This window comes from Leptomonas pyrrhocoris (assembly GCF_001293395.1).
Source record: "Leptomonas pyrrhocoris isolate H10 chromosome Unknown, whole genome shotgun sequence".
In the NCBI taxonomy this organism is placed as follows: Eukaryota; Euglenozoa; class Kinetoplastea; order Trypanosomatida; family Trypanosomatidae; genus Leptomonas; species Leptomonas pyrrhocoris.
In genome coordinates, this window is record NW_015438363.1 from 617,652 (window position 1) to 641,619 (window position 23,968).

The window sequence follows — 23,968 nt, forward strand, 5'->3', positions numbered from 1 at the left end:
CTTTTCTTTGTCTTCTAACGAGGTTCGCTTCACATGTACACAAAATGAATCAATTGAAAAGGAATGAAACTCAACCGAAGATGGGGCCGTAAGAAAATCCTTTCCGTTCTGTTTGCGCCGTTTGCCCAGTTGGCGTCGTGAACCTCTCCGTGACGCCTCTGTGCAAATGCGGCTACGATCACGGAGGGCGCAAGACAGCGGAAAGAAAGGCTTTCTTCGCTTCAACTCACGCGGGGTTTTCGTAGGTGAGAGTGCAAGGCCTAAAAAACTGAAAGCTGTGCAAACACGTGTGGAAGACAGAAAGAGAGAGCGCTGTGCTCACGTTGTTGCTGCTGCGCCTATTTATTATTATTATTATTACTGTGGTTTCCCCCGCTGCTACTGTTGTTAAGCGCAGGCATTCTTCCTCCACGTGTCTTTGCAAATTTCTACGCCTTTTCCCTCTTCCTCTCGTCTGTACTGATTCTTGGATGACGCTACGACCAACGGGGATCTACTGCAATGGAATGCAATACGCAACTGAAGAAATGACATTTGCGTTAGCATCTGTCTGAACCTATTCACTTGCATAAGAGTAGCGCTACATATATTGTGTGCTTTTCTGGGGATCTACTTCCCATCCTTTCCCCAACTTATAAATAATATTAGCTGATATATTTGTCCTTTCCTCTGCGTGTGTGTGTGAGTGTGTGTGGACTCTTTTGCACTCCTTTTCGTTTACTTCTAAGATATTTATTTTTATTGGTATTACCATTGTTGGTGTATTCAACCTTCTGCCCTCTGCATCGCCGTTTTTGCGTGCTCTCTCTCTCTCTCTCTCTCTCGCATTTTATTTTGTCGTTGTTGTTGCACCTGACTCCATCGCTCAGCACACGTGTCTTTTCCCCTACACACACGTGGGCATTGCGGAGGCACATTCAATCCCCTTGGGCCTTGACAAGCCTTTTCCGTTTGATTTTTAAGAGAGTTTTACGCTTCAAGCGATACAACAAAGTATTCAACACGCTCATTCCCACAGACGCAGAGTTGTGTAAGGAGCTGGAATCATGGCCGCGTTAAACCACTCGCCTGACCGGTTCGTCTACATGCCGTTTCGCCGCGGCGAGAAGGACATCCCGGACTGGTCACTGCTCTCGCGCTACGTCGCCACGAACCACTCTAGCAGCAACACGACGACGGTGGACGACGCCATTAAGTCGATGGGTGCCTTCCACAACACGATCGTGAAGACCTGCACGCTGGACGATGCAAAGCGGACCCCGAATGAGAGCTTCATCAAGCACACCCTCCTCCGGTACTGCCGTCTTGTCGGCCAGGCTCAGGCGCACCTCCCGCTGCACAGTGGCATGGTCAGCAAAAACCTACACTTTCTCTGGCGGGACAGCTTCGACGAGTCGGCCAAGTACGACAGCACCAACTCGAATTCGGAGCTGGTCAGCTGCATCTACAACCTCGCGGCCTCTTATGCGTTCGTGGCGACGACGCAGGCGCACACCGGCACGACTGAGGACGTGAAGGAGGCTTACAAGAACTTCCAGGCTGCCGCGGGCTACTATGAGATGGTCACCTCCATGCTGGGCCGCCTCCCGTCCGATCAGCTCACGAAGGGTGACATGAAGAAGGACTCGCTGACGATGCTCACGCGATTGTGCCTTGCCGAGGCGCACCACTGCGGCTACCTGAAGGCAGAGGAAGCCTTGAAGGCGAAGCCGGATATGCTGTCCAAGATCGCCGCGGAGGCTGCGAGGCAGTACGACGAGGTGCTGTCCATGTTCAAAACTTCCGTCTGGCTGTCGAAGAAGGTGGCGAATGCGAAGGACGTGGAGACGCTCCTGACGTCAAACGTGATCATCTTCAAGGCGCGCGCCCACATGCACCTCGCCGTCCGCGACGAGGCTGGGGGTGAACTTGGTGAGGCGATTGGCCACTACCGCAAGGCGCAGGAGCACCTGGCGAAGCTGCCGCGCATGCCGAACCAGCCGCTGACCATCTGGGTCAACAGCATCGTCACCAGCGTGAACAGCGCCGAGGACAAGGCGGAGAAGTCGAACAACTCCGTCTACTTTGCGCGGGTTCCGAAGGAGGTTCCGGAGCCGGAGGGGCTGCCGCGGCCGCTCGGGACGGCGACGGAGCACGAGAGCTTCGTGCGTTTCACGTCGAAGCGCGGCGAGGACGCCTTCTTTGGCATCATCCCTTCGCACATCGCCAAGACGGCCAGCGAGTGGCGCGGGAAGCAGCGCAACTTGGTGAACGTCTGCACCTCCGCCGCGGCCCACACCCGCAAGAGCACCCAAACTAAACTGCAGCAACTCGGCGTGGTGGCGGCAATTCAGACGATGTCAGGCGAAATGAGAGGGCGGGGTCGCGTGCCGGAGCCGCTGCGGACGACGCTGCTGCAGCTGCGCGAGGACAACAAAACGGACACCGGCGCCACGGCGAGCGTGACGGACGTGCTGATGGGCAACGTGAACACGTGCAACGCGATGTACGAGGTCGCGGACAACAAGCTGAAGGAGGTGAAGGCGGAGCTGGAGAAGGACAAGAAGGTGGATGAGCGCTTCAAGGAGGCCTATGGGGAGAAGATGTGGCGGGCGGTGCACCCGGCAACGGACGAGACCCCCGACTACCGCAGCATCAACGCCGCGATCGCCGAGCACGAAAAAGGGCTACGTCAGTGGGTGATTGTGCCTTTCAACGCCGCGAAGAAGACGATGGAGACGAACATGCGCGACATCGCCCGTCTCGACTGGCCAATCGCAGACCTGGATGCGCTGATGCCGTTCGTGGAGACAAAGGAGGCGCGTCAGCAGTCCACGCAGGTCATGGCGCTCGTCAAGAAACTGCAGGAGCTGATGGAGACGAAGGAGCGACTCGAGAAGGAGCAGACGGCGGAGGAAAAGGTTCTGCAGGACAAGCTAGAGTCTGACGACGTCGTCTTCAGCATCTCGTCCGTGGAGCCGTCGCAGCGCGATGCGGTGTTGGCGAAGGGCGCACAGGACATCTCCGACGCGATCGAGCGCGTGAATGCGAAGGTGCGCGAGGAGAAGGCGCTGCTGCCCAACGCGGAGAAGATTATGGAGGAGCTCGGCACGCTTCAGAGCACCGATCCACTGGCCGAGGAGATACAGAAGGTGTCAAACAGCCTGGAGAACGCCTGCTCCGTGTACCAAGAGCTCAAGAAGGAATTTGCGTCTATTTTGCAGTACACCAACAAGGCCGTAGACGACATCGACGGCACCTTGGGCTCCGCGCGGTCCTACACCATGAGCCGTGAGCTGCAAGCGCAGGAGGTGCAGAGCCGGCTGGATGAGCAGATCGCCGCGAAGATGAGCGAAATGCAAGAGGCCGAGAATCAGATATCGGAGTCGCGGCGCAGGCAGGAGGAACTGCAGAGCCAAATTGCCTCACTGCAGCAACAGGTGCCACCGAACCGCTACCAGCAAGGGCAGCCGCCGCCACAGCAGGCGCCACCGCAGCCGCAGTTCTACCAAATGCCTTCCACCGTTCCAACGACCGCACCAGCCACCGCCTATCAGTATCCTCCGCCTCCTCTGCCGGTGCCGCAGCAAGATCTAGTTGCGCCGCCGTCGTATGATCAGCTGAGCGCTGTTGCTCCGCGACCGGATATGTCAGCGCAGCCGTATCAGCAACCGCCTCAGCAGGCACCAACGGCGCCAGGGTATGCGTACCAGTACCCACCTCCGCAGCCAAACAACTATGGGGGCTATCCTTCCTACCAGCCGCCCGGGGGGCTGTGATTCTTGAGCATTCTCCGAAGTCGCCACCGTGGGCAGCAATGTGAGTAGATTCTCTTGTGTGTGTTCCTCGGAACGAGGGTCCTCACAGGTAATGTACGAGCAGCTTTTAATGGTGAAGCGACGCCTTCGGTCAGCCTATCGTCTTCCCCACCTCTCTCTCTTTCCTTCATTGAGGGATGGGTGGGTGAAGAGGTGTGCACGTCGAATTTATGAAATCAACTCCCGTCGATGGAACTTTCAGCCACGCGTTGGTCGGCTACCGGTGTTTCTTCTTTTGTCTTTTTTGTGTGGTAAAGTTCTCTAAGCTCCATGAATTCGTTGCCTTTTCTTTCTTATCCCTCTTTCTCTCTTCTTGTTATATGTAGTTATGATGGTAGTGGTTACGCACCCCCCATCCACCCACGCACTCCGAAGGAAGAGACGTGTGTTTACCTGTCTAACCGAAGTATTTGTTTGTTTCGTTGTTTCGAGGTCCTGCGGCGTTTCTTATGTGCGGACGTGATGGTGTTTGTCTCTCCCTCTTTATTTATTCCTTTTAAAGCATTTGCGTTGAGTGTGCCCTGGTTGTCAACATATACGTGTCATTCTTGTTGAACGTCCTTGTTGATGTGTTGCTGAGTTGTTGTGCAGTGGTATCGGGACGTCTTGGGCTTTTTCTTTTTCTTTTGGTGTTGTGGCCTTTGGCCTCTGCGCCGAGGGCTCTACAGGTGTGCGAGTTTAGAGGGTTTTACCGTCAACAGCTCCCTTGGGCTCGCAAAAGATCTTTAAAGAAATAGAAATAGTAAAAGAAAGAACGGATCCACAACCATGTGCAACGTCATCTGATTTTCTGTCTTGCTGCAACCCTTCGTTGAACGTGACGTGTTTTTTTTTTCTGGTGGTGTCAGTAGTCACGGGTGCGGTTCCGGCTTTATGGAGTGCAGCCACGTCGTTCCGCACGTCTTTGACACGCTTCCCTGCAAGTTTTTTTGCGCTCTCCATTGAACAGACTCTTGCGAATGCCCCAAAACGCGTTGAAAATGGCCCCATTTCGGGGGCGATGCGGGACCGCCTTTTTGCGATGCCTCACGTGACACAAAACAGGATTGCCCTCTCGAAGGCGGCGCTGCTGTTCTCGAACTCCCTCGTCTTCTTTTTGTCCTTTGTGTTACTGCCCTCTCTTCCTCTCCGTCAACTTCACGTCGACCTCTCTTTCACATCAAACAAACTCCGAACACGTTCGCATTAACTGTTGGGGTTTTCGGATCTCCGTACGTGTTTTTATGCCTCTTCGCCTCGTCTCTCTCTGTGCAGGGACAGCCGAAAACGCTGTCGAGCGACGCCTTAGTATCAGAAAGAAGGCGTAGGCAGTTGTTGATGCCCTCCGACTCACCACCTTACCACGACGCGTGTTTTTCGCCAGCTCCGCCGATGCTACCGCCTGCACCAACTGCATCCTTTGTGCTGTGTTGTTGTGTGCAGTTCGTTTATACTGCTGCCGCTGCCGGCGATGACTCTGCTCCCTTCACGGCGCCCACCGCAGCCACCGTGGAGGTGGTCGGATCCTCTCCTTCACCTTCGTCGTTGCACGCTGAGTGTGGGCTGCGCATCCGTCCTCTTGGCTCATCTTCGCACGGCTTCAGTGCCAGTCGTGGAGCGTTGCACACTTCTATCGGTAAAAGTGACGTTGTAGCACAGCAGGATTGGACGCGGCAGGGGTCTAAGGAGGTCTCGCAAGAGAAATCTCACAAGAGTGTTGTAAAGGCGGTGCGCAGGGCGGCTCGTGACAGCACAGGTGAAAGCACGCTCTCTTTTGCGCCGTCTGCGGCCCCTCGTAGCAATCACCCTTTGCGTGAAGAAAGACGACTGCCCTACTGGCTTCCCTTTTCCATCTTCTACTCGCTTGACTGGAGCTTCAAGGGTGCAGCAGCCAAGTCCATGAAGTCAGCTCAGGCGATGGATAGCAGTGACTGCCAAACACGCTCCTCCCTTCCCGGGGGTGTCATGGAAGGTAAAACAAGCGTAGTGGTGCGACTTCGCTGCCGAAGCGGCATAGCAGGCGGTCACCCACCGAGGGAAGTGGAGTCCATCTTGTTGAGCGGGCTTCCGTGTACCGATGCGTTGACCCTTGCGGATGTTTTCGACGCAGCGAAACAGCCAGTACCGGTCAGCAACAACGGTGGCGTGCAGTCGGAACCGCGCCCGCACAATGGCATAGACGCTGGCACCTCTGCGGACCCCTTTGCCGGTCTTCGCGCCAATACAGACGAAGCAACGCATCAATGTTGCACCTCCACTCCTTTGCCACAGGCTGCCGGTGACCCACGCAACGCGCTGCGCCGCTACAGCAGCATCTTTCTCTCATCCTCGCGCGGCGTCGCACCGAACTCGCCGGTGCGAACTCCCCCCTCCATCAAGGGTTCCAGTCGCAGTGGTGTCCAGACGAAGCCGACCCGTTCTATTAGCTTCACCGATCTGGCAGATCAAGACGGGTCACCGTCAGGGCCAGGTCGGCAGCAGCAACAGCTGCAACACGCGAAGTCGCAAAACGAGGCCTCTTCGCTTCCAAACGGGGAGACCACGGCGTATAGAAAGTATGCGCGCATGCTTGGCATAGAGCCGCAACCACCGCGCCGCAGCCTCGCGGTGCCGCACACCCCTGTCACGGGACTGCCATCCTCCGTCTCCTTCGGCGACTCCTTCGGCTCGGGCCAGACTTCCGCCGTGTACACGCCACTGGGTGGTGCACTGCGCTTTCCGCGTCACGACAGCGCCGCCCTGTTCCACGCGTCATCGGAAGAGAACGAGCTGACGTTGCAAGACGGTACCTTGTCCGAGCCGGCAGGTGTGAGCCGTGCGCCACGCCAGGAGCGGAGGAACGGAGAGGCGGAAAGATACGACGATAGGGGTGCTCCGCGTGAGCACAACAAACTGCGCATCATCGTGCCAGAGGTGGAAACTACGAGCGACGCTCCGCAGTGGTTCCCGGCGGCGCCGGCGCTCTCGGAGGAGTCGGAGGTGTCTTTGTCGTCCGCGAGCTGCTCTGTGCACCGCTACGGCACTGCGACGGCCCCTGCAGTTGCACCGGTCGCAGCTGCAGCGAGCGCGTCGTCGCCGACAGTGGCTCGTCACGAGTCGCTGGGCCACGTGCCAGCGTTCGAATACGCTGGCTCGCTCCCGCCGCAGGAGCGGAGCGACACAAACTGTCACGACCTTTTTGAAAGGAAGAGAACTCCCATCAATCTTGACGGTGCGCCGCACGACATCGTTTTTCCGCCGTTGCCTCCGTCCGTGTCGTCGCCCTTCACTCCATCATCCTCGTCGTTACCGCCAGCCCCTTTTTCCGCTGCTGTCGCTGCTCCTGCCTCTGTTGCGGCGGTTGCGCAAGAGGAGAGCAACGCGGCGCTTGCCTTTTGCTACTTGACGTCGGCGCAGCGCCGACTCATCAATTTTCACGAACTTTTGCGGCCGACGATTCCACCACCGGATGCCGCTGGGGCTGGCGCCTCCGCCTCCACTGCTCTCAGCACACCAACACCCGCGGCACCCTTCCGTTCTGCAACGAGCTCTCCACGTCCTCCTGCGGCGCTTGACCAAGTGCTGCTGAAGTTGCGGCTCAACTCGCTGCCTACGACGGTAATCCCCACCGCTACCCCTCTTCCCCAGCCCACCACCACCGCTGCGGCTGCCCCAGAAGCGGAGCTACATGTGCAATCAGGGGGTGCTGAGCGTGCTTCTGCGGACCCTTTACGTGCTGCCCCTGACACAGCGCAGACGCCGCCGTCACACCCGCTGTCGAAGACCGCCTCGGAGGCCCTTGTGTCTCCTGCGAGCGCTTCTCTCGGGTCGTCCATTCCACCTGCAGCGGCATCGTCCTCTGTGTCGTTCACCAAAAACACGAAAGAACCTTCCGCCGTCGCTGTCCCTCGCGCCGCCGGCCACCTCGTGTCCTCTTACCGTCAAGCTCTACTGCAAAGGCGTGATCGACATCTACGCGGCGCGTCGGGTCCCTGCGCCACCAGCACCAGCGCTATGGTGACACCACCCACCCTTTCCCTGTCACCGCAATGGAGCATGAAGTGGTCTGGTGCGGACGAGCTCGATATACCGGCTGCTGCTGCTCCTCAGGGGGGAGACGCACCCACTGTCGTAGCTCAAAAAGACTCCTGTGAAGATACATCCACCCGTGCCGTGCGGGGGCGAGGCAGCGCGGTGCCGCAGCGTGCCCACGGCCCTTTTGCGCAGCCTTCGCAGCACCCACCCAGCACTTTCCTCGCCCGCGGCGGCCACCGCTCTCCTGCGTCATCGTCGTTGTCGCCGCAGCGCCGTCGACGCCTTCCCGCCTCCCCGCCACCACGATTCCCATCAGACGGAGGAGAAAGAGAACCCCAAACGGGTAGCGCCACGCCGTCCAGCGTCCAGACAAACAGCCACGGCATCGGGGCTGGAGGGAACAAATACAGCAACGAGTGGAGCTCGTCACCGGACTCGTCGATGGCGCTGTCGTCGCCGCCGTGGCGCAATGCCCGCACTCGGCCCAGCCAAAACATTCGCTCGCCGCAGTCGCCGCCGGAGATGCGGCCGCGATCGTCGCGGCCGTTCATCGGGACGCCAAAGCTCGCGCTGGATCACCCAGGGACTGCGGTGCTGGCGTCGCCACCCGTGTTGCTCGGTGCGTCGCTGGTGGATGAGGACGCGGAGCAATCTTCCACTTCAATGGCAACCTGAACAAAGCGGAGAACAACAACAAAAACCGTTGCAGTGCGGAGTTTAGTATCAAGCAGTGCTGTTTCTTGTCAACGACACGACAGTGCTGTTGTGCGTCCTGGTTCGTGTTTGCTTCGCTTCTGTGAACGTGTTCGACGCTATTCCTGCTTCATACGACTGTCGGCGATACACACCAGTAAACGCTCGTAGCAAATGCATAGCCAGGTATGGGTTCACCTCTTCTTCGTGTTGTCTTGCCCACACCTTCACTCGCGCATTTTGTTCTCCTTCTCCGCTCCTCTTTTTTACATATATCTAGTTCACGTAAAACGAGGTCCGTCGCCGTCTGCTAAAGACGGAAGAGTAGAGAGTTCATACAAATCGGTGGCCCAAGCAACAAAATGGCCACGGAATGTGTTCCCAGTCACAGCGAAGCACACCAGATAGATGTACTGGAAAGCCATCCGTACCACGCCCAGCGCCACAAGGTCGGCCATGATAATACCGTGTTCCAGAGCCTGTTTCCACGTGAGTTTAGCGTAGCCAAAGAGCATCTGGTGCGCTCTCCCGCAGCAGTCGCTCTCAATAATGAGATGACCCCGTTTCGCATGCCTTCTCTATCTGTCTCAGCGCGAATCGAAGCGTGGGAGACGACAGAGGCACTTCCAATACACCAGGAGACGTTACTTCGCGATTCAATCGCCCACTTCGACACGTCAGGAAATGAGCTGCTCCCCGACGGTGATCGTGAGGATGCTTCGCGAACTGCGGAGGCTCAAGGCGACGCGCGTGGTGCAGGCGTTGATTCAGCCGACGCACAGCCGCCTTTTCATATGCGTGTGAGGGAGGTAGAAAAGCGCTTTCGCGAGCAAATGGAAGTCCATCGCGAGTTGACACGTGCAACTCGGCAGTTGCAGCTCACCGAAAAGTCTGTGCGGGCGCTTCGAGCACAGCGTCGCACGCATGCATTGACGCACGCCATTCAGGAGCGTCAAGAGGCAGTTTTGAAGCGCGTGTGGCCCGAGGGTGACATACCGCCCTTGCCAACGGAGGAGACAGCGCAATGGGTTCCGCGCTCCTTTACAGGCGGTCCTAATCCAACTGCTGCCTCACTGCCTCCGCACCCCATGGGGAAGGCGCCGGCGTTGGTTTCCGTGGTGCCGCCGTCTCCGGCGTCTTCCGCCTCCGCGATGTCCCCAACGAGTGAATTGTTGAAGGACATTCTCAATACCTTTTCGAAGCCGCGTGAGCTGCGGGGTGACAGCTCCTCGGCGGGGCGCTCCGTTGCGAGTCCGCTCACACCAGCAGCGAGGCCCACGCACAGCAGGACGCGCAGAAGGACGCACAGCGAGGGACCGCACAGCAGCAGCGGCCGCGCAGGGGCGAGCACCGATGGCGTGGAGGAGTCCTTTCCACACGCGAACCGTGTGACGGCTTCCGGGTTGGAAATCGTTCGTCCGCCGCCACCGCCAAAGCCGTACCCCGTTCTTCGCTACGTGGAGGTCCCTCGAAAGGCCGCCTCCCCGATAACGCTCAACCCCTCTACCAGAGATGTTCGTGCTACAAGTCAGCTACGGAAAGCGGCATCAACGAAGCACACCAACGATGCGGCCGCCGTGCCCTCCACCTCCTCGAACGAGTACTCTCAAAACAGCTTCACTGCACGAGAGACTGCAGCTCGCGGTTTGTCTCGCACTGGTGACAGCGCTGTGGAGGACGGCATTGCCTCAACGCACACCACGTCTGTTGACAGCGCCGCGGACTCGTACAGTAGCGACCTCTTCGAAGTCGACGACGAAGACGGCACAACGACTCGCCGCCATGACCGAAAGGCGGTGGCCTCGGACATCTCAAGCTCCCCCCAATCGGTGCACTCCGCTTCGTCGTTTACCGATAGCGTTGTCGCGGGCACGAGCGAGACGTCGGTGGTGACATCGTTCGGCGTGAGTGTCGATACCGACGTCGAGGACGTGCGTCGTCGTGGCACGCAAGGGCTTCGTCGCCATCATAGACAGAGTTCCCTAGTGGCACCGTCCACGGTGCAGAAGAACGGCGCAACGGCGAGTGCAATCGTCGAACGCTTCTTGGCCGCTTGCGACGCTGCTGTTGCCGCCGCCGCGCCGCTTCTTCACACGCCTGGTGTGCGAGTGGGCAGACAAAAGCAGACAGCGCCGGCGCCGTCGCAGCCTTCTTCCTCTTCCTCTTCTTCGGGCAACTCATCGCAAACTTCGGCCTCTTCGACGCGGTCGAGGAAAGCAGAGAAACGCAGCGACAGCAGCGCCACGCTCGCTGAGGTGCGCACCTCGCAAGAAGTCTCTAACGGAGCCGTCTCTCCCTCGCAGGGGTGGCGTGAGGACCTGCAAACGCAGCTGCACCACGTCCGCCACCTCCGACGGTTCCGCGACCATCTCATTCGCCACTTAGAGATGATTGAGATGCGTGGCAAGGCGCAGCGTGAGAAGGCACGGCTGCTGCAAGAGACACAGACGCTGGCGAAGGCTCGACGAGCGGCTCTGCGTCAACCTCCGGGGAAGCACGACGTGGAGATGCAGAGATTGCTGCAGAAGGTGAAGGGAGCGCAGCCGTCAAAAGACACCGCAGCCCACAATCGTCAGCGTCGTCCACGGCCCACACGTTCTCAACTGCTGCATGGAGCTGGCGAGGACGACGAGGTATCGGAGGCAATTGCAACCGACCTGTCCGACGAGGCCAGCACCGCGAATTCCTCGGTCATTGAGGAAGACCTCACCGCGGAGCAGAGCGCGCTCGACGATGCCGTTACCGAAAGCATCGACGAAGTAGTCGATGACTGGGACAACTCTGCTGGGGGCAGCGTCATCGCAACGGAGAGCGTTCAGTCCATCGAGGAGGATATAGCAGACCTGTTGGAGCGCACTAGAAGAACCTCCGGCGGCATCTCCTCCATCACCGCGGTTACAGGCCCCAGTCATGCGGCTTCCGATGGACAGCTCGGGCTTCTTGCGAATGCGGGGGCAGGCCTGGACGAGATTGAGGAAGAACTCGCGGATCGCTTAGCGGAACTGTCCTCCACGGCTATTTCAACGAGCAGCAGCGTCCCCTCCGAGGTGGAGGAGCTCGTTGGCCTCCTGCCCTCTTCTTTGATACCCAGCGACGTGGACGAGGAGAGGAAGGGGCGAGCCGCAGAGGCCGAAAGCGAACCCTCCACGCTCTCCACGGAGTCTGCCGTCGCAACGGAGACGGATACCTCGCTGGGGGAATTGCACAGCCAGCGGCGAAACATCTACGTGGCGGTGAAGCGTGGAACGCGTGTCCAAGACCGACAAGACAACAAAGCGTACATGCAGGACTCGATGGCTTCGTCCATCTTTACCGCTTCCAGTGACGCGGACGTGGACACGACGGTGGAATCGAGCATGACGATCTCCGAGAGGGCAGACGACGCATCCCCACTTGCTGAGCGTCCTTCTTCGGCAATACGAAACGATGCCCCACCCGCGTCGCAGCGAGGGGACGCAGCGACTATTAGCACCACCACCACCTCCGACGGCGACGACGACGACGACGAAAGCCGCACAGATGAGTCGGACAGCACAGACGCACTTACGGCGCTGGAGGTGGACATGGCGCTGACGAAGCATCGCCGACAGGCAGCGCTGCGCTCCGCAACGTCTGTCCCGTCGTTTGATCAGCTCTACAACCCCTTCACGCCTGCTGGAAGACAAGTTACGGCTGCACAAATGAAGGAGGCGTCAGCATCTGAAAAAGAGCGGCTGTCAGGAGAGAGTGAAGCGGGAGGCGATGTGAGCAATGAAGGAAACGGAGAAGAACAAGGGTCGGGTATGCGCGCGCCGTCAGCAACGAGGTCCGATGAGGCGTCTGAAGCTGATAAAGATGTGACAGAGACATCGAAGGCGCTCTGTAGCGATCACGGTGCGGTGCATCGTGCCGCAGCAGAGACGCAAACAGAGACGGCGTCGAATACAAAAGCAGACGCAGGGACAGCAGCTACGGAGACCGCGCCGGCGGCGTATGCAGCGGAAGATCTGGTGGCCCAGAACGCATGGAAGGCTCGACAGCTCCACATGCTGCGTCAACTACGGAAGCTGTCCGTGGAGGACGCGCTGGATGACGAGGCGAAGGTGGAGAAGAACGAGGTGGAGACTCAACCCAGATCTCTGGCCTATTCGTCGTCGCCGCGAAAGACGTCAGCGGAGGTGGCGTTGGACGCTGCCGAGGACGCCGCGCGAGAGGAGTGGGCGCAGCATTGGGGGGTGTTGGAGTCCCTCCTACAAACACGCTTTGCCTCTCCCCGCTACGAGGAGCGAATGACTGCCACACGTCACGCAATGCAACGACAACGGCGACAAATTCCACGCACACTTAGCGGGAGTTCTGCAACGAGCTCCGCCAACGATGCATCCCGATCTGGCTGCAGCTCGTCGTCGTCTGCTTCTGCAATTCCATGAAAGCGGGAAGATCAAGACGTTGCACCTTCGCGCCTGTAGGGACCTATTATCTCTTCTGTTTACCATTCAAATGTGGCTCGTGATCATGTTGAGCTTCATTCTTCTTCGTAAGCAAACTGGAATAGGAAAAGAAGATAACGTATGAACACACATCAAAGGCAAAAGAGTGCTCGTTACTCTTTCGATGCGCAGCAGACCATTTCAAACTGACATCACGTTTTCGGGGAGCCTCTGTCTTGCCCATCTCGGCTTTTTGTTATCACTTTCCTGCACCGACTAGCCGCAATGAAAAGGAGACACCCTTCCGTACAAGCGCTCTGTTTCCATGGCTGATCAGTCTTCTCTTTCATCTTCCGCCTTTTCCTCTGGGTCTTTTCCCTTTTCTCTTAACCTCCCAGCAGTGCACATCAGCCGGGAAACAAAGAAGAAAAACTGATTCGGCTGAGGTGTCTTTGTTCTGCTGTTTTTCTGCCTATCATTTTCTGGTTTCCCCTATCGTAGTTCGAGCAATGTCTGTGCTTCTGCGCGACCAGGCGTCGTCAGCGGCAGAGCGGGAGCTGCACAGCGACAGCTTCCTCGATGACGATTGTGGCCGCAATGCGCTGCAGCTGGCGGCGAGAGGAAGCGCCATCATCGCCACGTTGCAGCGTCTCGCCGCGCACATACCCACCGAATTCATCTCGCCCGACGACTCGCCGTACGCGAAGGTCATCTTCGACTTCCGTTACTTTACAAACCAGGACAGCATCGAGAAGGCCGTCGCGGAGGCGGCCGAGCTGCTCGCACTGGACAAGGAGTTCTACGACACCCACATGCCACTCCTCGAGAATTTCATGGCTCTTTTTCGCAGCATCTACGGCTACGTCACGGAACTAAACCGATTCGTGCGGGAGATTCAAGATGGGCAGTACGTGGCACAGACACTCGACACCGTGCTCGACTCCCTGGAGGGCCGTCAGTTGCTCTGCGAGGTGTACCAGCTGTACGGGGTGTTGCTGCTGCTGATGGACCACAAAATCGGTGGGGTCGTGCGGGAGCGGCTGATCGTCAGCTACGTGCGTTACCGCGGCTCCGGTGAAACCCACACGGTGGAAGTGGCGGAGCTGTGCCGGTCCACCGACGATGAAGCGCGCCGGGGCAACAGGTTTGTCGGAAGCCGCCCCGCTTCCGGAACGTCTTCGGCCTCTTCGCCGACGGACAGAAACTATAGCTCACTTGGCGACTCCACCTATCCGCTGCGTTTCTTTGAGCGTGTTCCCATTCAGAAGGGCGTCGTCGGTCGACTACTGGCGTGCCTCCGCTCCGATGATATTTACCGCATGGCGAGCCACTACCCGAACCCCGAGCACCACAGCGCGGCGATGGCCCTCCAGGGCGGCCTTGTGTACGTGCTGCTCTTCTTCTGCGGCGACGTTCTTTCTCAGCAGGCGCCGGTGATGAAGGAGCTCGTCGAGAGGCACTTTGCCGATAGTTGGGTGGTGCACTACTACGCGGGGTACACCGCCGACCTCGCGGTGACCTGGGCGGCGTTCCCAGCCGCGCGAGAGGCGCTGCGGCGCACCTTGGAGCCGCACAACATCACCTACCACCTGCAGATGATGCGCAGTATGCTCTCACGCAGCACGGAGCGGGTGGAGGCGGTGCTGCAGGAAGGCGTGCTGACGGAGAGCTACGTCCTCGACAACGTACACGCCTCGTTGCTGCCCATCATCACGGAGGCGAATGTGGTGCTGCGCTGGTTTGTCCTCCACGGCGCGTGTGCAGAGGCAGTAGTTCTTGTTGACGGACCTTCCTACCCCTCCAGCCCAGCGTCCTCGCCATCTCGAGCAGAGCCGACGAGCGCCGCCGCCGCCGCGGCAGGTTTGGTGGGTGCTGCAGCCGCGGCGGAGCGGTCGATCATCGCGGCGTTTGACAGAGAGGAGTTGCTCACGCTGCTGCTCTCGACGGCGCAGCTAGAGTACCACGTGCAGTCTCGCTTTGCGGTTTTATTAGAGGAGAAGTCGACGCGGTGGTCTCACGCCAAGCGGCAGGCCGTGGCGAAGCTGAAGAAGCTCGCGCACTTCTTCTCGCCCGACAACCTTCTCGACAAGACGTTGCAGGACGAGGAGCTGCAGCGGTGGTTTCGCGAGGTCGCGGCACGCGTGTCAAGCCTGCACGTGAAGCAGCACGACGCGAACGCGACGCGGCGCAAGCTGCAGCGGTTTATCGCGGCGCTGGAAAACATTCAAGAGTTTGACCAGGTAAATCAGCAACTCCAGGTGCTGCAGCACGTGCGTGAGACCTGCGGTGATCTGCATCAGATGCTGCGCTACATGAACGCGGAGCGGCGCGTGTTGGGACGGCTGGCCACGGTGGCAGACCTCAGCTACGCGTGGGAGCGCTTTTCAGCGGGCGGTTACCTGGTGCGGGAGCTGCAAGCGCGGATTCAATCGCAGCCGGTAGTGGCGGCGCGGATGCGAGCCCTCTTTGTGAAGGTATCCCTATTGCTGCACTTGCCGTGCATTCGTATTGACCAGGGTATCGTCCTCGGGTGCACGAGTGCTGACATGCGACTCGAGCGTGCTCTTGCGCTCACCTCGAGCTTTTATTCCGAGGAGGTGGTATCCTTCCTGCGCAACGTTCTGCAGGTGATCCCGACTTCCATCTTTGAGGTGCTGCATAAGGTCATGTACCTGCTCACCCACACTCTGCAGGAGTGCCCGAGCAAGCTGCAGCGCGAGGAGTGGAAGAAGTGGAGCCAGCTGGAGACGCGTGAGCAGCTATCGGCGTACACGGCAGACATCGCACGCTACGCTGCCGGGCTTCTGGCGATGGAGGAGACCACGGTCGGCGTGGTGCGTGTCAACCCGCATCAGCTCTTAGAGGACGGCATTCGCAAAGAGCTGGTTGAGCACATTACGCGGGAGTTGCACGCCGGCATCTGGTTCGACAAGGCGAAGCCGTCCACGGTGGAGCAGCTGGACAAGGAGCTCACCTACCTCAGCTCTCGCCTGCGCGGAGTGCGCAACTCTTTTGAATACATTCAAGACTTTGTCAACGTGCACGGGCTGCAGATTTGGCTCGAAGAGTTTCAGCGCATTGTTCGCTTTACGCTGCAGATGGAGTGCAACGTGTTTTGCCCAAAGAAGGTGTACCCGTGGAGTTCGCCGTATCAGAGCACAAGCATTTCCATTCCGTACTTCGCCCCCGCGCATCCGAAGAGCCCGTACAGCTTTCTAGGTCACCTGGTTCAGCACCTGCTTCAGCTGACGGATCCCGCGGAGGCCATCTACTTCCCTGCTTACGGTGCGTGGTTCACGCGCAAGCGCTTGTGCGAGAGCGTCGGGCCGCGGCTCTTCACGCGCATCGCGGAGGCCATCGACTGCGTGGGCCTCACCTGCCTGGACGAGTTCCTCTCTCTTTTAATGGTGAAATACATTCAGCAGACCGTGCTGCGCCTGGCGGAGTCGGTGGTGCAGGGTGGGGCCGTGTGTCGCGCGTTGTTGCAAGAAACGTGGACGCGGTGCATGCCCCCGGCATCCACGCCGAATGCGGAGGCGTTTGCACAGGGCTACGATCAGCTCGCCACCCACTTCACCAGCTGTGCGGCCACCAAAGAGGTGAGTGTTGGCTTGATGCGCATCGGTCGTCTTGGGCTGATGCGCCAGCTCATCGCCCACCAGTTGCGGTCTGACAGCAGGCAGGACAGCTCATCGCTGGTCGCGTGCCTGCAAGCCGTCGACACCTCCCTACTGACCACCCTCGCAGCCCACCTCAGTGGAGCATTTGGCAGCGGCTTCGCGACGAGCACCACGCAGCCGTGCACAGACCTGCCCGAAGGACTTCTGTGCAACACGGCGCCGCTCCTGGAGGCAGTTGGACAGGCTGACCCGCTGGCTTCTATCTACGAAGTGGCGGATAACGGTGCAGGCGTGGCGCACTCCATGCCTAGCGCCGCCACAACTTCTGCAAAAGCAGCCGATGGTGCCGCAACCCCTGTTCCAGCCACGATGGCGCTGCCTCTCTTTGTGCTGCCGCTGTGCGTCACGGTGCTGCTCAACGTGGAGCACACCGCCTACAGCGCCCAGTTCGACAGCTGCATTCCGGCCGAGAAGAAAGACGACGTGGACGCGACGGTGCTGGCGGTCGGTGCGGCCAGTCTTCTGCAGCAATTCCCAGTAGAAGCCACGCAGCTGGTGGTGCAGCTCATGGCTCAAGCAACGCGCGTGGCTGCCGTTTTGAACGGGAGTGCGAAACCAAACGCGAGGGAGCCCATTCCGCTGATCTCACGCGCCGCCAAGTCGCTCCCGATGTGGATGGACGTGCTGCGCGGCTACCTTCATCGGTACAACGAGAAGGAATGGACGCACACCGTTGCACCGTGCTACTTCGATCAGTACATGCCGGCGGCACGGTCGGCGACGACTCAAGGGGCGCGCGCACCGCTTTGAGAGCTGAATCCTTTTAACGTTTCGATGGCGCTCAGGCTGCGCCGCAAAGAGGGGAGAGTTGGCGGTTACTCTTTATAGTATGTTTGGCTGTTGTGCTTCGCTTCTGCTTAAAGGGAACATCGGACCAAAGAAGCGGAGAAGCATCAGGGAAACGCCGACCAATGTGTTTGCATGGGAAAAGGAACGTACATATACATATATACGTGTGTGTGTGTGTGTGTATTAGCCGCAACATAGACGATAGTTAACGGATGCCTCGCTTTCATTTCACCAGAGCTCAGCGATGCGTTGCTGCTGCCTATGTGTTCTTCGTTGATGTGTTGTTGTTTGTTCAGCGCCATGTTATCTCCATTTTTCTGTCACCACCATGCCACCGTTCATCACCGTCATCTCCTTTAGCTTTGCCCCTTCATTTCTTTTTTCTCAATGCACCAAGACGCAAGTACCTGAAAAGGAAGAAACGGCAAGAACACGCTGGAACACGTCTTTGCTGTTTCATCGTCTACTTTTCTCAAACAATCCTCTACGCTGCATTTGTGTGTAAAGGGAGGCGCGGCATTATGGACGCCACTGGCTTGTCGTCCGCAACACCAAGCAGCCGCGCCTTTGAGTCGGCTGCGGCGACGCTCACAAGAGACGACGTCGAGCGCTTCGGGCGACAAATGCTCGTGGAGGAAATGGGAGCCGCACACGTGGAAGAGATCCGACGCGGTCGGGTGGTGTGTATCGGGGCCGGCGGCCTGGGTAGCACCGTTCTCCTTTACCTCGCCGGCGCGGGTGTGGGGCACCTCACCATCGTCGACTTTGACGAGGTGGAGCTGTCCAACCTGCACCGACAGGTGATCCACCAAATGGCCAGCATTGGCCAGCCCAAAGCGGAAAGTGCGAAGGCGGCGTGTCTGCGTCTCTTCCCCGCTGCCAACGTCGAGGCGCTCACCACCGCCCTCACGCCGGCCAACGCAGAACGCATCTTCCGCGACTGCGACGTGGTGGTGGACGGGACGGACAATGTGGCTGCGCGCTACTTGATCAACGACGCTGCGATGCGTTGTCGCAAGCCGCTCGTGAGCGGGAGTGCCATTGGCTGGGATGGGCAGTTGTCTGTCTACGGCTATCGGGACGGCCCGTGCTACCGCTGCCTTTTTCCGCTGCCACCCCCGAAGGAGGCGGTCGGCAGCTGCAATGACAGCGGGGTGATGGGCCCACTGCCGGGCATGATCGGGTGCTTGCAGGCGCTAGAAACGCTGAAGGTGCTCACCGGTGTCGGTGAGGCGCTGAATGGCCGCTTGTTTGTCTTCAACGGGCTGCGCTTCACTTCGCGGGTGGTGCAGCTGCGTGGGAAGCAGCCGCAGTGCACCGCGTGCAGCCCGTCAGCGCTGGCAGAGACGACGCTGCTGACGGAGCTCGCCGCGTCGCGTCGGCCCGAATACGTCGGCGCCGGCTGCGCAGCGGTGCCGGGGCCGCTCTCTCCATCCACCTCGTGCACGGTGGAAGACTTCGCAGCGCAAAGGCGCGCCGCCGCCTCAGCAACCCTCACGCTGGATGTGCGAGCGGGTGTGCAGTACGACATGGCGCACCTGCCGCATTCTATATGTGTGCCGTATGAAAGGCTGCTGCAGTGGGAGCGGGCCGGAACGTTGCTCGCGCAACTGGACGAGTTGCTGCACGATGCCGTGAAGACGACGGGCACGACGGACAACACGGAAGCGTCCCGCACGGCTCCTGTGCCCGTTTTCGTGGTGTGCCGGCGCGGAATCAATTCGGTCAAGGCGGTGAAGCTCATTGAGCGCGCGCTGGATAGCGTGGATGAGCATCAGGATACGCAACATGTTGCAAGCCTGATGCACACGTTTGTCTTCAAGAACGTTGAGGGTGGACTGAACGCTTATCACCGCAAGGTAGACCGCGAGTTTCCCTTCTATTAAGATTGACATTCATATTACCCTGCTTAATGAAAATAATAATAATATTTGAAAAGTATTTTCAAAAATGCAGCGCTACTACCGGAACCTTCTCTAGTGCTGCACTGTCTCCCCATTATTGGGAATCGCTCCTTGGTGGTTCCCGCCGCTGTCCTTTACAAACGGTGACAGCCACTTTTCGCGCACCCCCCACAAAAAAATGGCACCCGTGCACGCCAGCTGGGCTTTCTTCCTCTTCACAAGCGGTTTTGTTTTTCCCCCTTTGTTGCGTCTCCCTTTGAGTCGTTGCATCTTCCGCTCACCAGTTGAATTCAACCAGTCCACTGCGGTTGGTCACACTCTCAACAGCAGGGATGTAGCTCTACATCCCTATAGACCACAAAGTTCTTTTTGTTTATCTTAATTCCTGTGAATCGCTTACTTCTCTGTGTGTATGTATCTGTATGTGTGCGTGTCAAGTAGCTGCCCGTGCCTCTTGGTTAGTGTGTGCATATACGTAATGAAACGAAGGTTGCGAAGCCATTGCACCAGTGGTCGATTGTTGTGTAGACGGTGCTCGTTAACGCGACCGCTGCTGCTGGTGTTGTTCACGGTGCTGACAACGCTGTGGTGCGCTGCGGTGGCAAGCCGCGCCGCGCTGACGCGCTTCGATGCCGTGTCGTGGTCACCGACACAAATTGTGGCCTCTTTAACGTCCTCCACGCCGTCTGAAACCACCCGCGAGCCGCTGCCGGTCTACGGCGGTGTCGTCAACACCTCATTGCAGGGGATCTACTGCGTAGACGTGGAGAACCAAGTCGTTTACACCGGCGCTGATGTGCTGCACGTGTTTGAAATCAAAAGCCTGTCAGGTTCGATGGTGATCACCGAGTCTGCTGGCGCCACGGTGACGGAGAGTTACGACGGTGGCGACACCACGACGTACACGCCAGCCTATTACTTTGAGCAGGTGAATGAGATTTACCTCACTGGTTGGGCCACGGCGTGCATTTTTGCGAACCGGTACGAGCTGTTTATTTCAACCACCACCGTCGCACCGGACGAAACGAGCAGACGTGGAGCGGCGCCGCCCGGCTCGACGACAGCGCGAAAGACGAGTACGATGAATCACGGTCACTACTACACAGTCATCCATCGCTACCTGCGCAAGGCGTTGCGTACATTTGCGAGCGATGCGCCGCCTTTGGAGCCAGCTTCCGCCTCGACGGCAAAAAATCTTCTTTCTGGGGCGTCGCTCGTGTTACGGACTGGTGCCGTGGACGGCTTCTCGACCCGTGTTGTCACGCCGTTTTGGGACGGCACCATCTGCTTCGAAGAGGTCCAGACTCCTTTCTCCGCTGCCCAGTACTGGACACTAGGCCCGTCCTCGTTCCCACAGAGTTTGGTGCAGCCGGCGGAAGGGCAGCAGAGTGGGAACTCGACGCTGTACGCGCTCGCCTTCACAAAACCATCCCTGGCCGCGTCTTCCTCCACGTCGCCGTGGCCCGCTGTGTATGCGTGGGATATTGTGGGCATCACTCTCCCTGAGGTGCATCGCGACGTGGCGGACGTGCCCATCGCGCCAGCGTCTGTCAGCGAGCGCTTTGCGAGGTGCTACGCTTCTCTTATCGCAGCGCAGTGCGTGGACTGCCTTCCCGTTGCCTTCGCAGCGTCGAAACGAGGTATTTTTTTAGCGCTGACCTCGCGCGAACGCAATGCGACGTACGTGACGCTGCTCGCGTCCGGCACCGACTGCACAACGGAGCAGCAGCAGCAGCAACAGGCAACGACACCGACCTCCGCAGGCGAATCAAGGGGAGATAATCAACAGGAGGTGGTGCTACTGCAGATCCTTACCGGCGTGTGTAATGTGGCGGCGATGGTGGTGGATGACTACGCCCTGTCGCATCTGTATGTCGCTGTGGAGTGCGGTCAACACCGAAATTCTGAGAAGGGGCAGGCGCAGAGGTATCTTGTGCGGGTGAATATGTCGACCGTGGACGGTGACTCCAGTGCGACCACACAAGTGGTGCCGGTGCAGCAGCCGAGTCCGCTTCCAACAACCTTCACCGATGACGGCACGGAGGAGATTATGTCGCTCAGCCTGTCCAACGAAACGCGCTTCTTGTACTTGGTTGTGCGACGGGCCGATGCAACGGTGCGGGTGTACACGTACGCCGCGTTTGGCCTCTCCACGTTGCTCCCACGCGCCGTGGACGTCGCGGGCGGGTTGTCGGTCCGTGCGCTCGGGTTCGGCCTCACTCCCGGGATGCAATGTGTTTTTAACGGCAGCGCCGATGCCGTCATCGTGGCCAACTTCAGCAACTCCACCGCACTCGTCTGCGCGGCACCGTCGCTATCCGCAGCGCTGTGCACGCTGCACCCCGTCTCGTTGCGACTGCCGTACACGCAGCCCTGGGCAGTCCCCTCTGCCCTGCCGCTGCACGCCGTCGTATCGCCCGCTGCGGCGCCGCTCGCGTACGTGGCGACGCCGGTGGTGGAAAAGGCCATAAATGAGAAGACAGGGCGGAACTCTGCCACGGCGAACACTAACGTCGCCGTCATCGTGACGGGCCACAACTTCGTCAACGGGTCGGTGTACGGACTCGACAGCACGTGTTATTTTTGGTCGCTTATCAACCAAGGAAGGCCAAACATCACGGCACCGGCGACGTACATCAACGCCACGGCCTTGCGCTGCGAATTTCACGATATGAAGATGATTGGCTGTCGCACCTTCGTGTCAGTGTCCATCGACGGCACTGTTGTGTCCCCGACGTCGGCGGCGTTCAGCGTACAGGGGGTCGCCACGCAAGTGCGTGTGCAGGTAGGAGTGCAGAACAATTCCGGTCAAACCAGCGATATCTCACACGCGTCGGCGCAGGAACCGGCGACCCACACCACCATATGTCTTCAATCCTCTGCACAAGTCGCGCTACCGGACATCGAAGCTGTGCTTGCCGACGCAGTCCGCAACGCTGTTGACTTGCCAGATTTGTTGTCGCCGCTATACGCCGTGCTTTCCTTCAACGACACCTGGCTGATGAATGGGGGCGGTGTCGTGCCGCTTAACAACACGGTGAAAGCCGATTCAACAGCGGCCTCCGTCGCGTCGGTGGAAGGAGACATTGTGCAACCCTTCGCCGCCGACGGCAGGGCCTCGTTTGTCGGGATCACACTGAAGTGCCCTCCTATCGGAAAATTCACCTATTACGTCTACGTCAGCAACGGAACGGACAAGCTTCTGGACTATCACCGGGGCTCTGTGCGGATTGAGGTGCGGGAGGGCGCGCCGTACGCGCCGGTGTTTGTGGGTCAGCCCTCGACCTGGTACTACCCCGACGCGTCGTTGCTGCTGCAGCAGCCCGTCGTGGGCGTGCGGGACGCATGTGGAAACGTGTATTCCTTCCTGAATGACTCGGTGCTCGTCGGGTCGTTGACCGTGCAGCTGTACAAAGAGGTCGTGCTGCAAAGGTCGAAGGGCAATGCGGAGGTGGTGCGCAGAGAGCCGTATGGCGCCGCGTGGGAGGTGTCAACGCCGCTGAACAACCTCTTCTACCTCAGCAACATCTCCTTCCCCGCCATCGACTTCTCTACGCAGTTTTACCTCAACGTGACATGCGACCTGCCGCAGCCGACGATTCGATCGCCCCCCATCATCGTGATGCCGTGTGAGGCGGATCGTGTGAGTAGGATTGTAACAACGGCCGAATTCGGGAGCGAAGGCCAGCTGCTGCTGCCGCTGCACTCTCGCATCGTGTGCGATGCGTGTCCCGCGCACGGCATATGCGACGGCACGTCTAACGTGAGGGCCAAGGACGGCTACTGGCGCCACAACGCCTCCACGACGCAGTTCACGAGCTGCCGATTCGCGTTCGGCATGGCAGAGGCATGCGTGAACGACGGGCAGTGCGCCGCCGGTTACCACGGTGTGCTGTGTGGCGAGTGTGATCTGGGGTACCACACGCTGGGCAGGGCGTGTCGCAAATGCCTCCCCCGCGGCCTCCAGGGCTTTCTCGTCTTCCTCGTTGTATTCGGCATGGTGTTGATCATGACGACCTTTGTGGTGCTCATGGCGTTGGTTCCGCCCTCCACGCTGTCGGGGCTGTCCATTCGTAGCCTGTTGCTGGCGGTGCAGGTAACGTCCCTCTTTATACTCATCGCCGTGCCGTGGCCCCATCAGCTCGAAACTCTTTTTAACGGGCTGTACGCGCTCGCGGAGGTGTTAGAGACGATGGTGCGGTGCTTCACCTCGCCGCAGAGCTATTTCATCTTCATCGCGTGCTCCCCACTGGTGCTGGTCTCGCTGGTCATGGTCCTCGCCGGTGTGTGTCTGCGTGTGATGCGACTGCACCGCGTGGACGCGTACCGGCTCAGTGCGGTGGTGCTGACAGCGCTGCTGCATCGCAAGCAGGAGCGGTTCCACCAGCTACGCCACACCATCGCTCAGGAGATAGCGGAGCAAGGCCGCGCGGCGATGCGTCGTCGCCGCAGCACGATGAACAACAACGCATTTGCGGAGCGGGCGGCGGCGACGGCGGGCGAGTCGTACTCCGCCACCGCCTCTGCGACGCGGCCGTCCCTGTCGACGGAGTGGGAACTGCTGGAACGCAATGCCGCTGCGTCGATCAGCAGGAGGGTCACACACGCGGCGAGCACCGCTCTAATGGACAGCTTTACCGCGACAGTACCGACCATAGCATTAGCGGCGACAGCGCCGAGGGTGGAGCGGTGCATGGAAAGCG

At 59.2% G+C, this 23,968-nt stretch overlaps 6 protein-coding genes across 8 annotated transcripts; all 6 read left to right on the forward strand.

Annotated features, from left to right (window-relative positions):
* Positions 1-523: 523 nt before the first annotated feature.
* Positions 524-3,758, forward strand: ABB37_04390 (hypothetical protein; the record flags this gene model as incomplete). The annotated part of the gene is made up of 1 exon (XM_015802055.1): positions 524-3,758. Exon 1 carries the CDS (start codon positions 1,047-1,049, stop codon positions 3,756-3,758), a length of 2,712 nt encoding a protein of 903 aa, XP_015659456.1. The 5' UTR covers positions 524-1,046.
* Positions 3,759-5,741: 1,983 nt separating this feature from the next.
* ABB37_04391 (hypothetical protein) lies at positions 5,742-8,465 on the forward strand (the record flags this gene model as incomplete). The annotated part of the gene is made up of 1 exon (XM_015802056.1): positions 5,742-8,465. The coding sequence occupies one exon, from the start codon at positions 5,742-5,744 to the stop codon at positions 8,463-8,465; it is 2,724 nt and encodes a 907-aa protein (XP_015659457.1).
* Positions 8,466-8,761: 296 nt separating this feature from the next.
* On the forward strand, positions 8,762-12,892 carry ABB37_04392 (hypothetical protein; the record flags this gene model as incomplete). Its single annotated transcript, XM_015802057.1, has 1 exon — positions 8,762-12,892. The coding sequence occupies exon 1, from the start codon at positions 8,846-8,848 to the stop codon at positions 12,890-12,892; it is 4,047 nt and encodes a 1,348-aa protein (XP_015659458.1). The 5' UTR covers positions 8,762-8,845.
* A 396-nt stretch (positions 12,893-13,288) lies between these two features.
* ABB37_04393 (hypothetical protein) lies at positions 13,289-17,322 on the forward strand (the record flags this gene model as incomplete). Of its 2 annotated transcripts, none has more annotated exons than XM_015802058.1 (1): positions 13,289-17,322. In XM_015802058.1, the coding sequence occupies exon 1, from the start codon at positions 13,402-13,404 to the stop codon at positions 17,320-17,322; it is 3,921 nt and encodes a 1,306-aa protein (XP_015659459.1). In that variant the 5' UTR covers positions 13,289-13,401. The 2 variants fall into 2 exon arrangements, with proteins under 2 accessions (XP_015659459.1, XP_015659460.1); XM_015802059.1 differs by having other exon boundaries at positions 13,292-17,322.
* Positions 17,323-17,756: 434 nt separating this feature from the next.
* On the forward strand, positions 17,757-19,247 carry ABB37_04394 (putative molybdopterin synthase sulfurylase-like protein; the record flags this gene model as incomplete). 2 transcript variants are annotated; one of them, XM_015802060.1, is made up of 1 exon in its annotated part: positions 17,757-19,247. In XM_015802060.1, the coding sequence occupies exon 1, from the start codon at positions 17,883-17,885 to the stop codon at positions 19,245-19,247; it is 1,365 nt and encodes a 454-aa protein (XP_015659461.1). In that variant the 5' UTR covers positions 17,757-17,882. The 2 variants fall into 2 exon arrangements, with proteins under 2 accessions (XP_015659461.1, XP_015659462.1); XM_015802061.1 differs by having other exon boundaries at positions 17,764-19,247.
* A 300-nt stretch (positions 19,248-19,547) lies between these two features.
* ABB37_04395 (putative transmembrane protein) lies at positions 19,548-23,968 on the forward strand (the record flags this gene model as incomplete). Its single annotated transcript, XM_015802062.1, has 1 exon — positions 19,548-23,968. A coding segment is annotated over exon 1 (4,225 nt), but the record flags the coding sequence as incomplete, so codon positions are not given.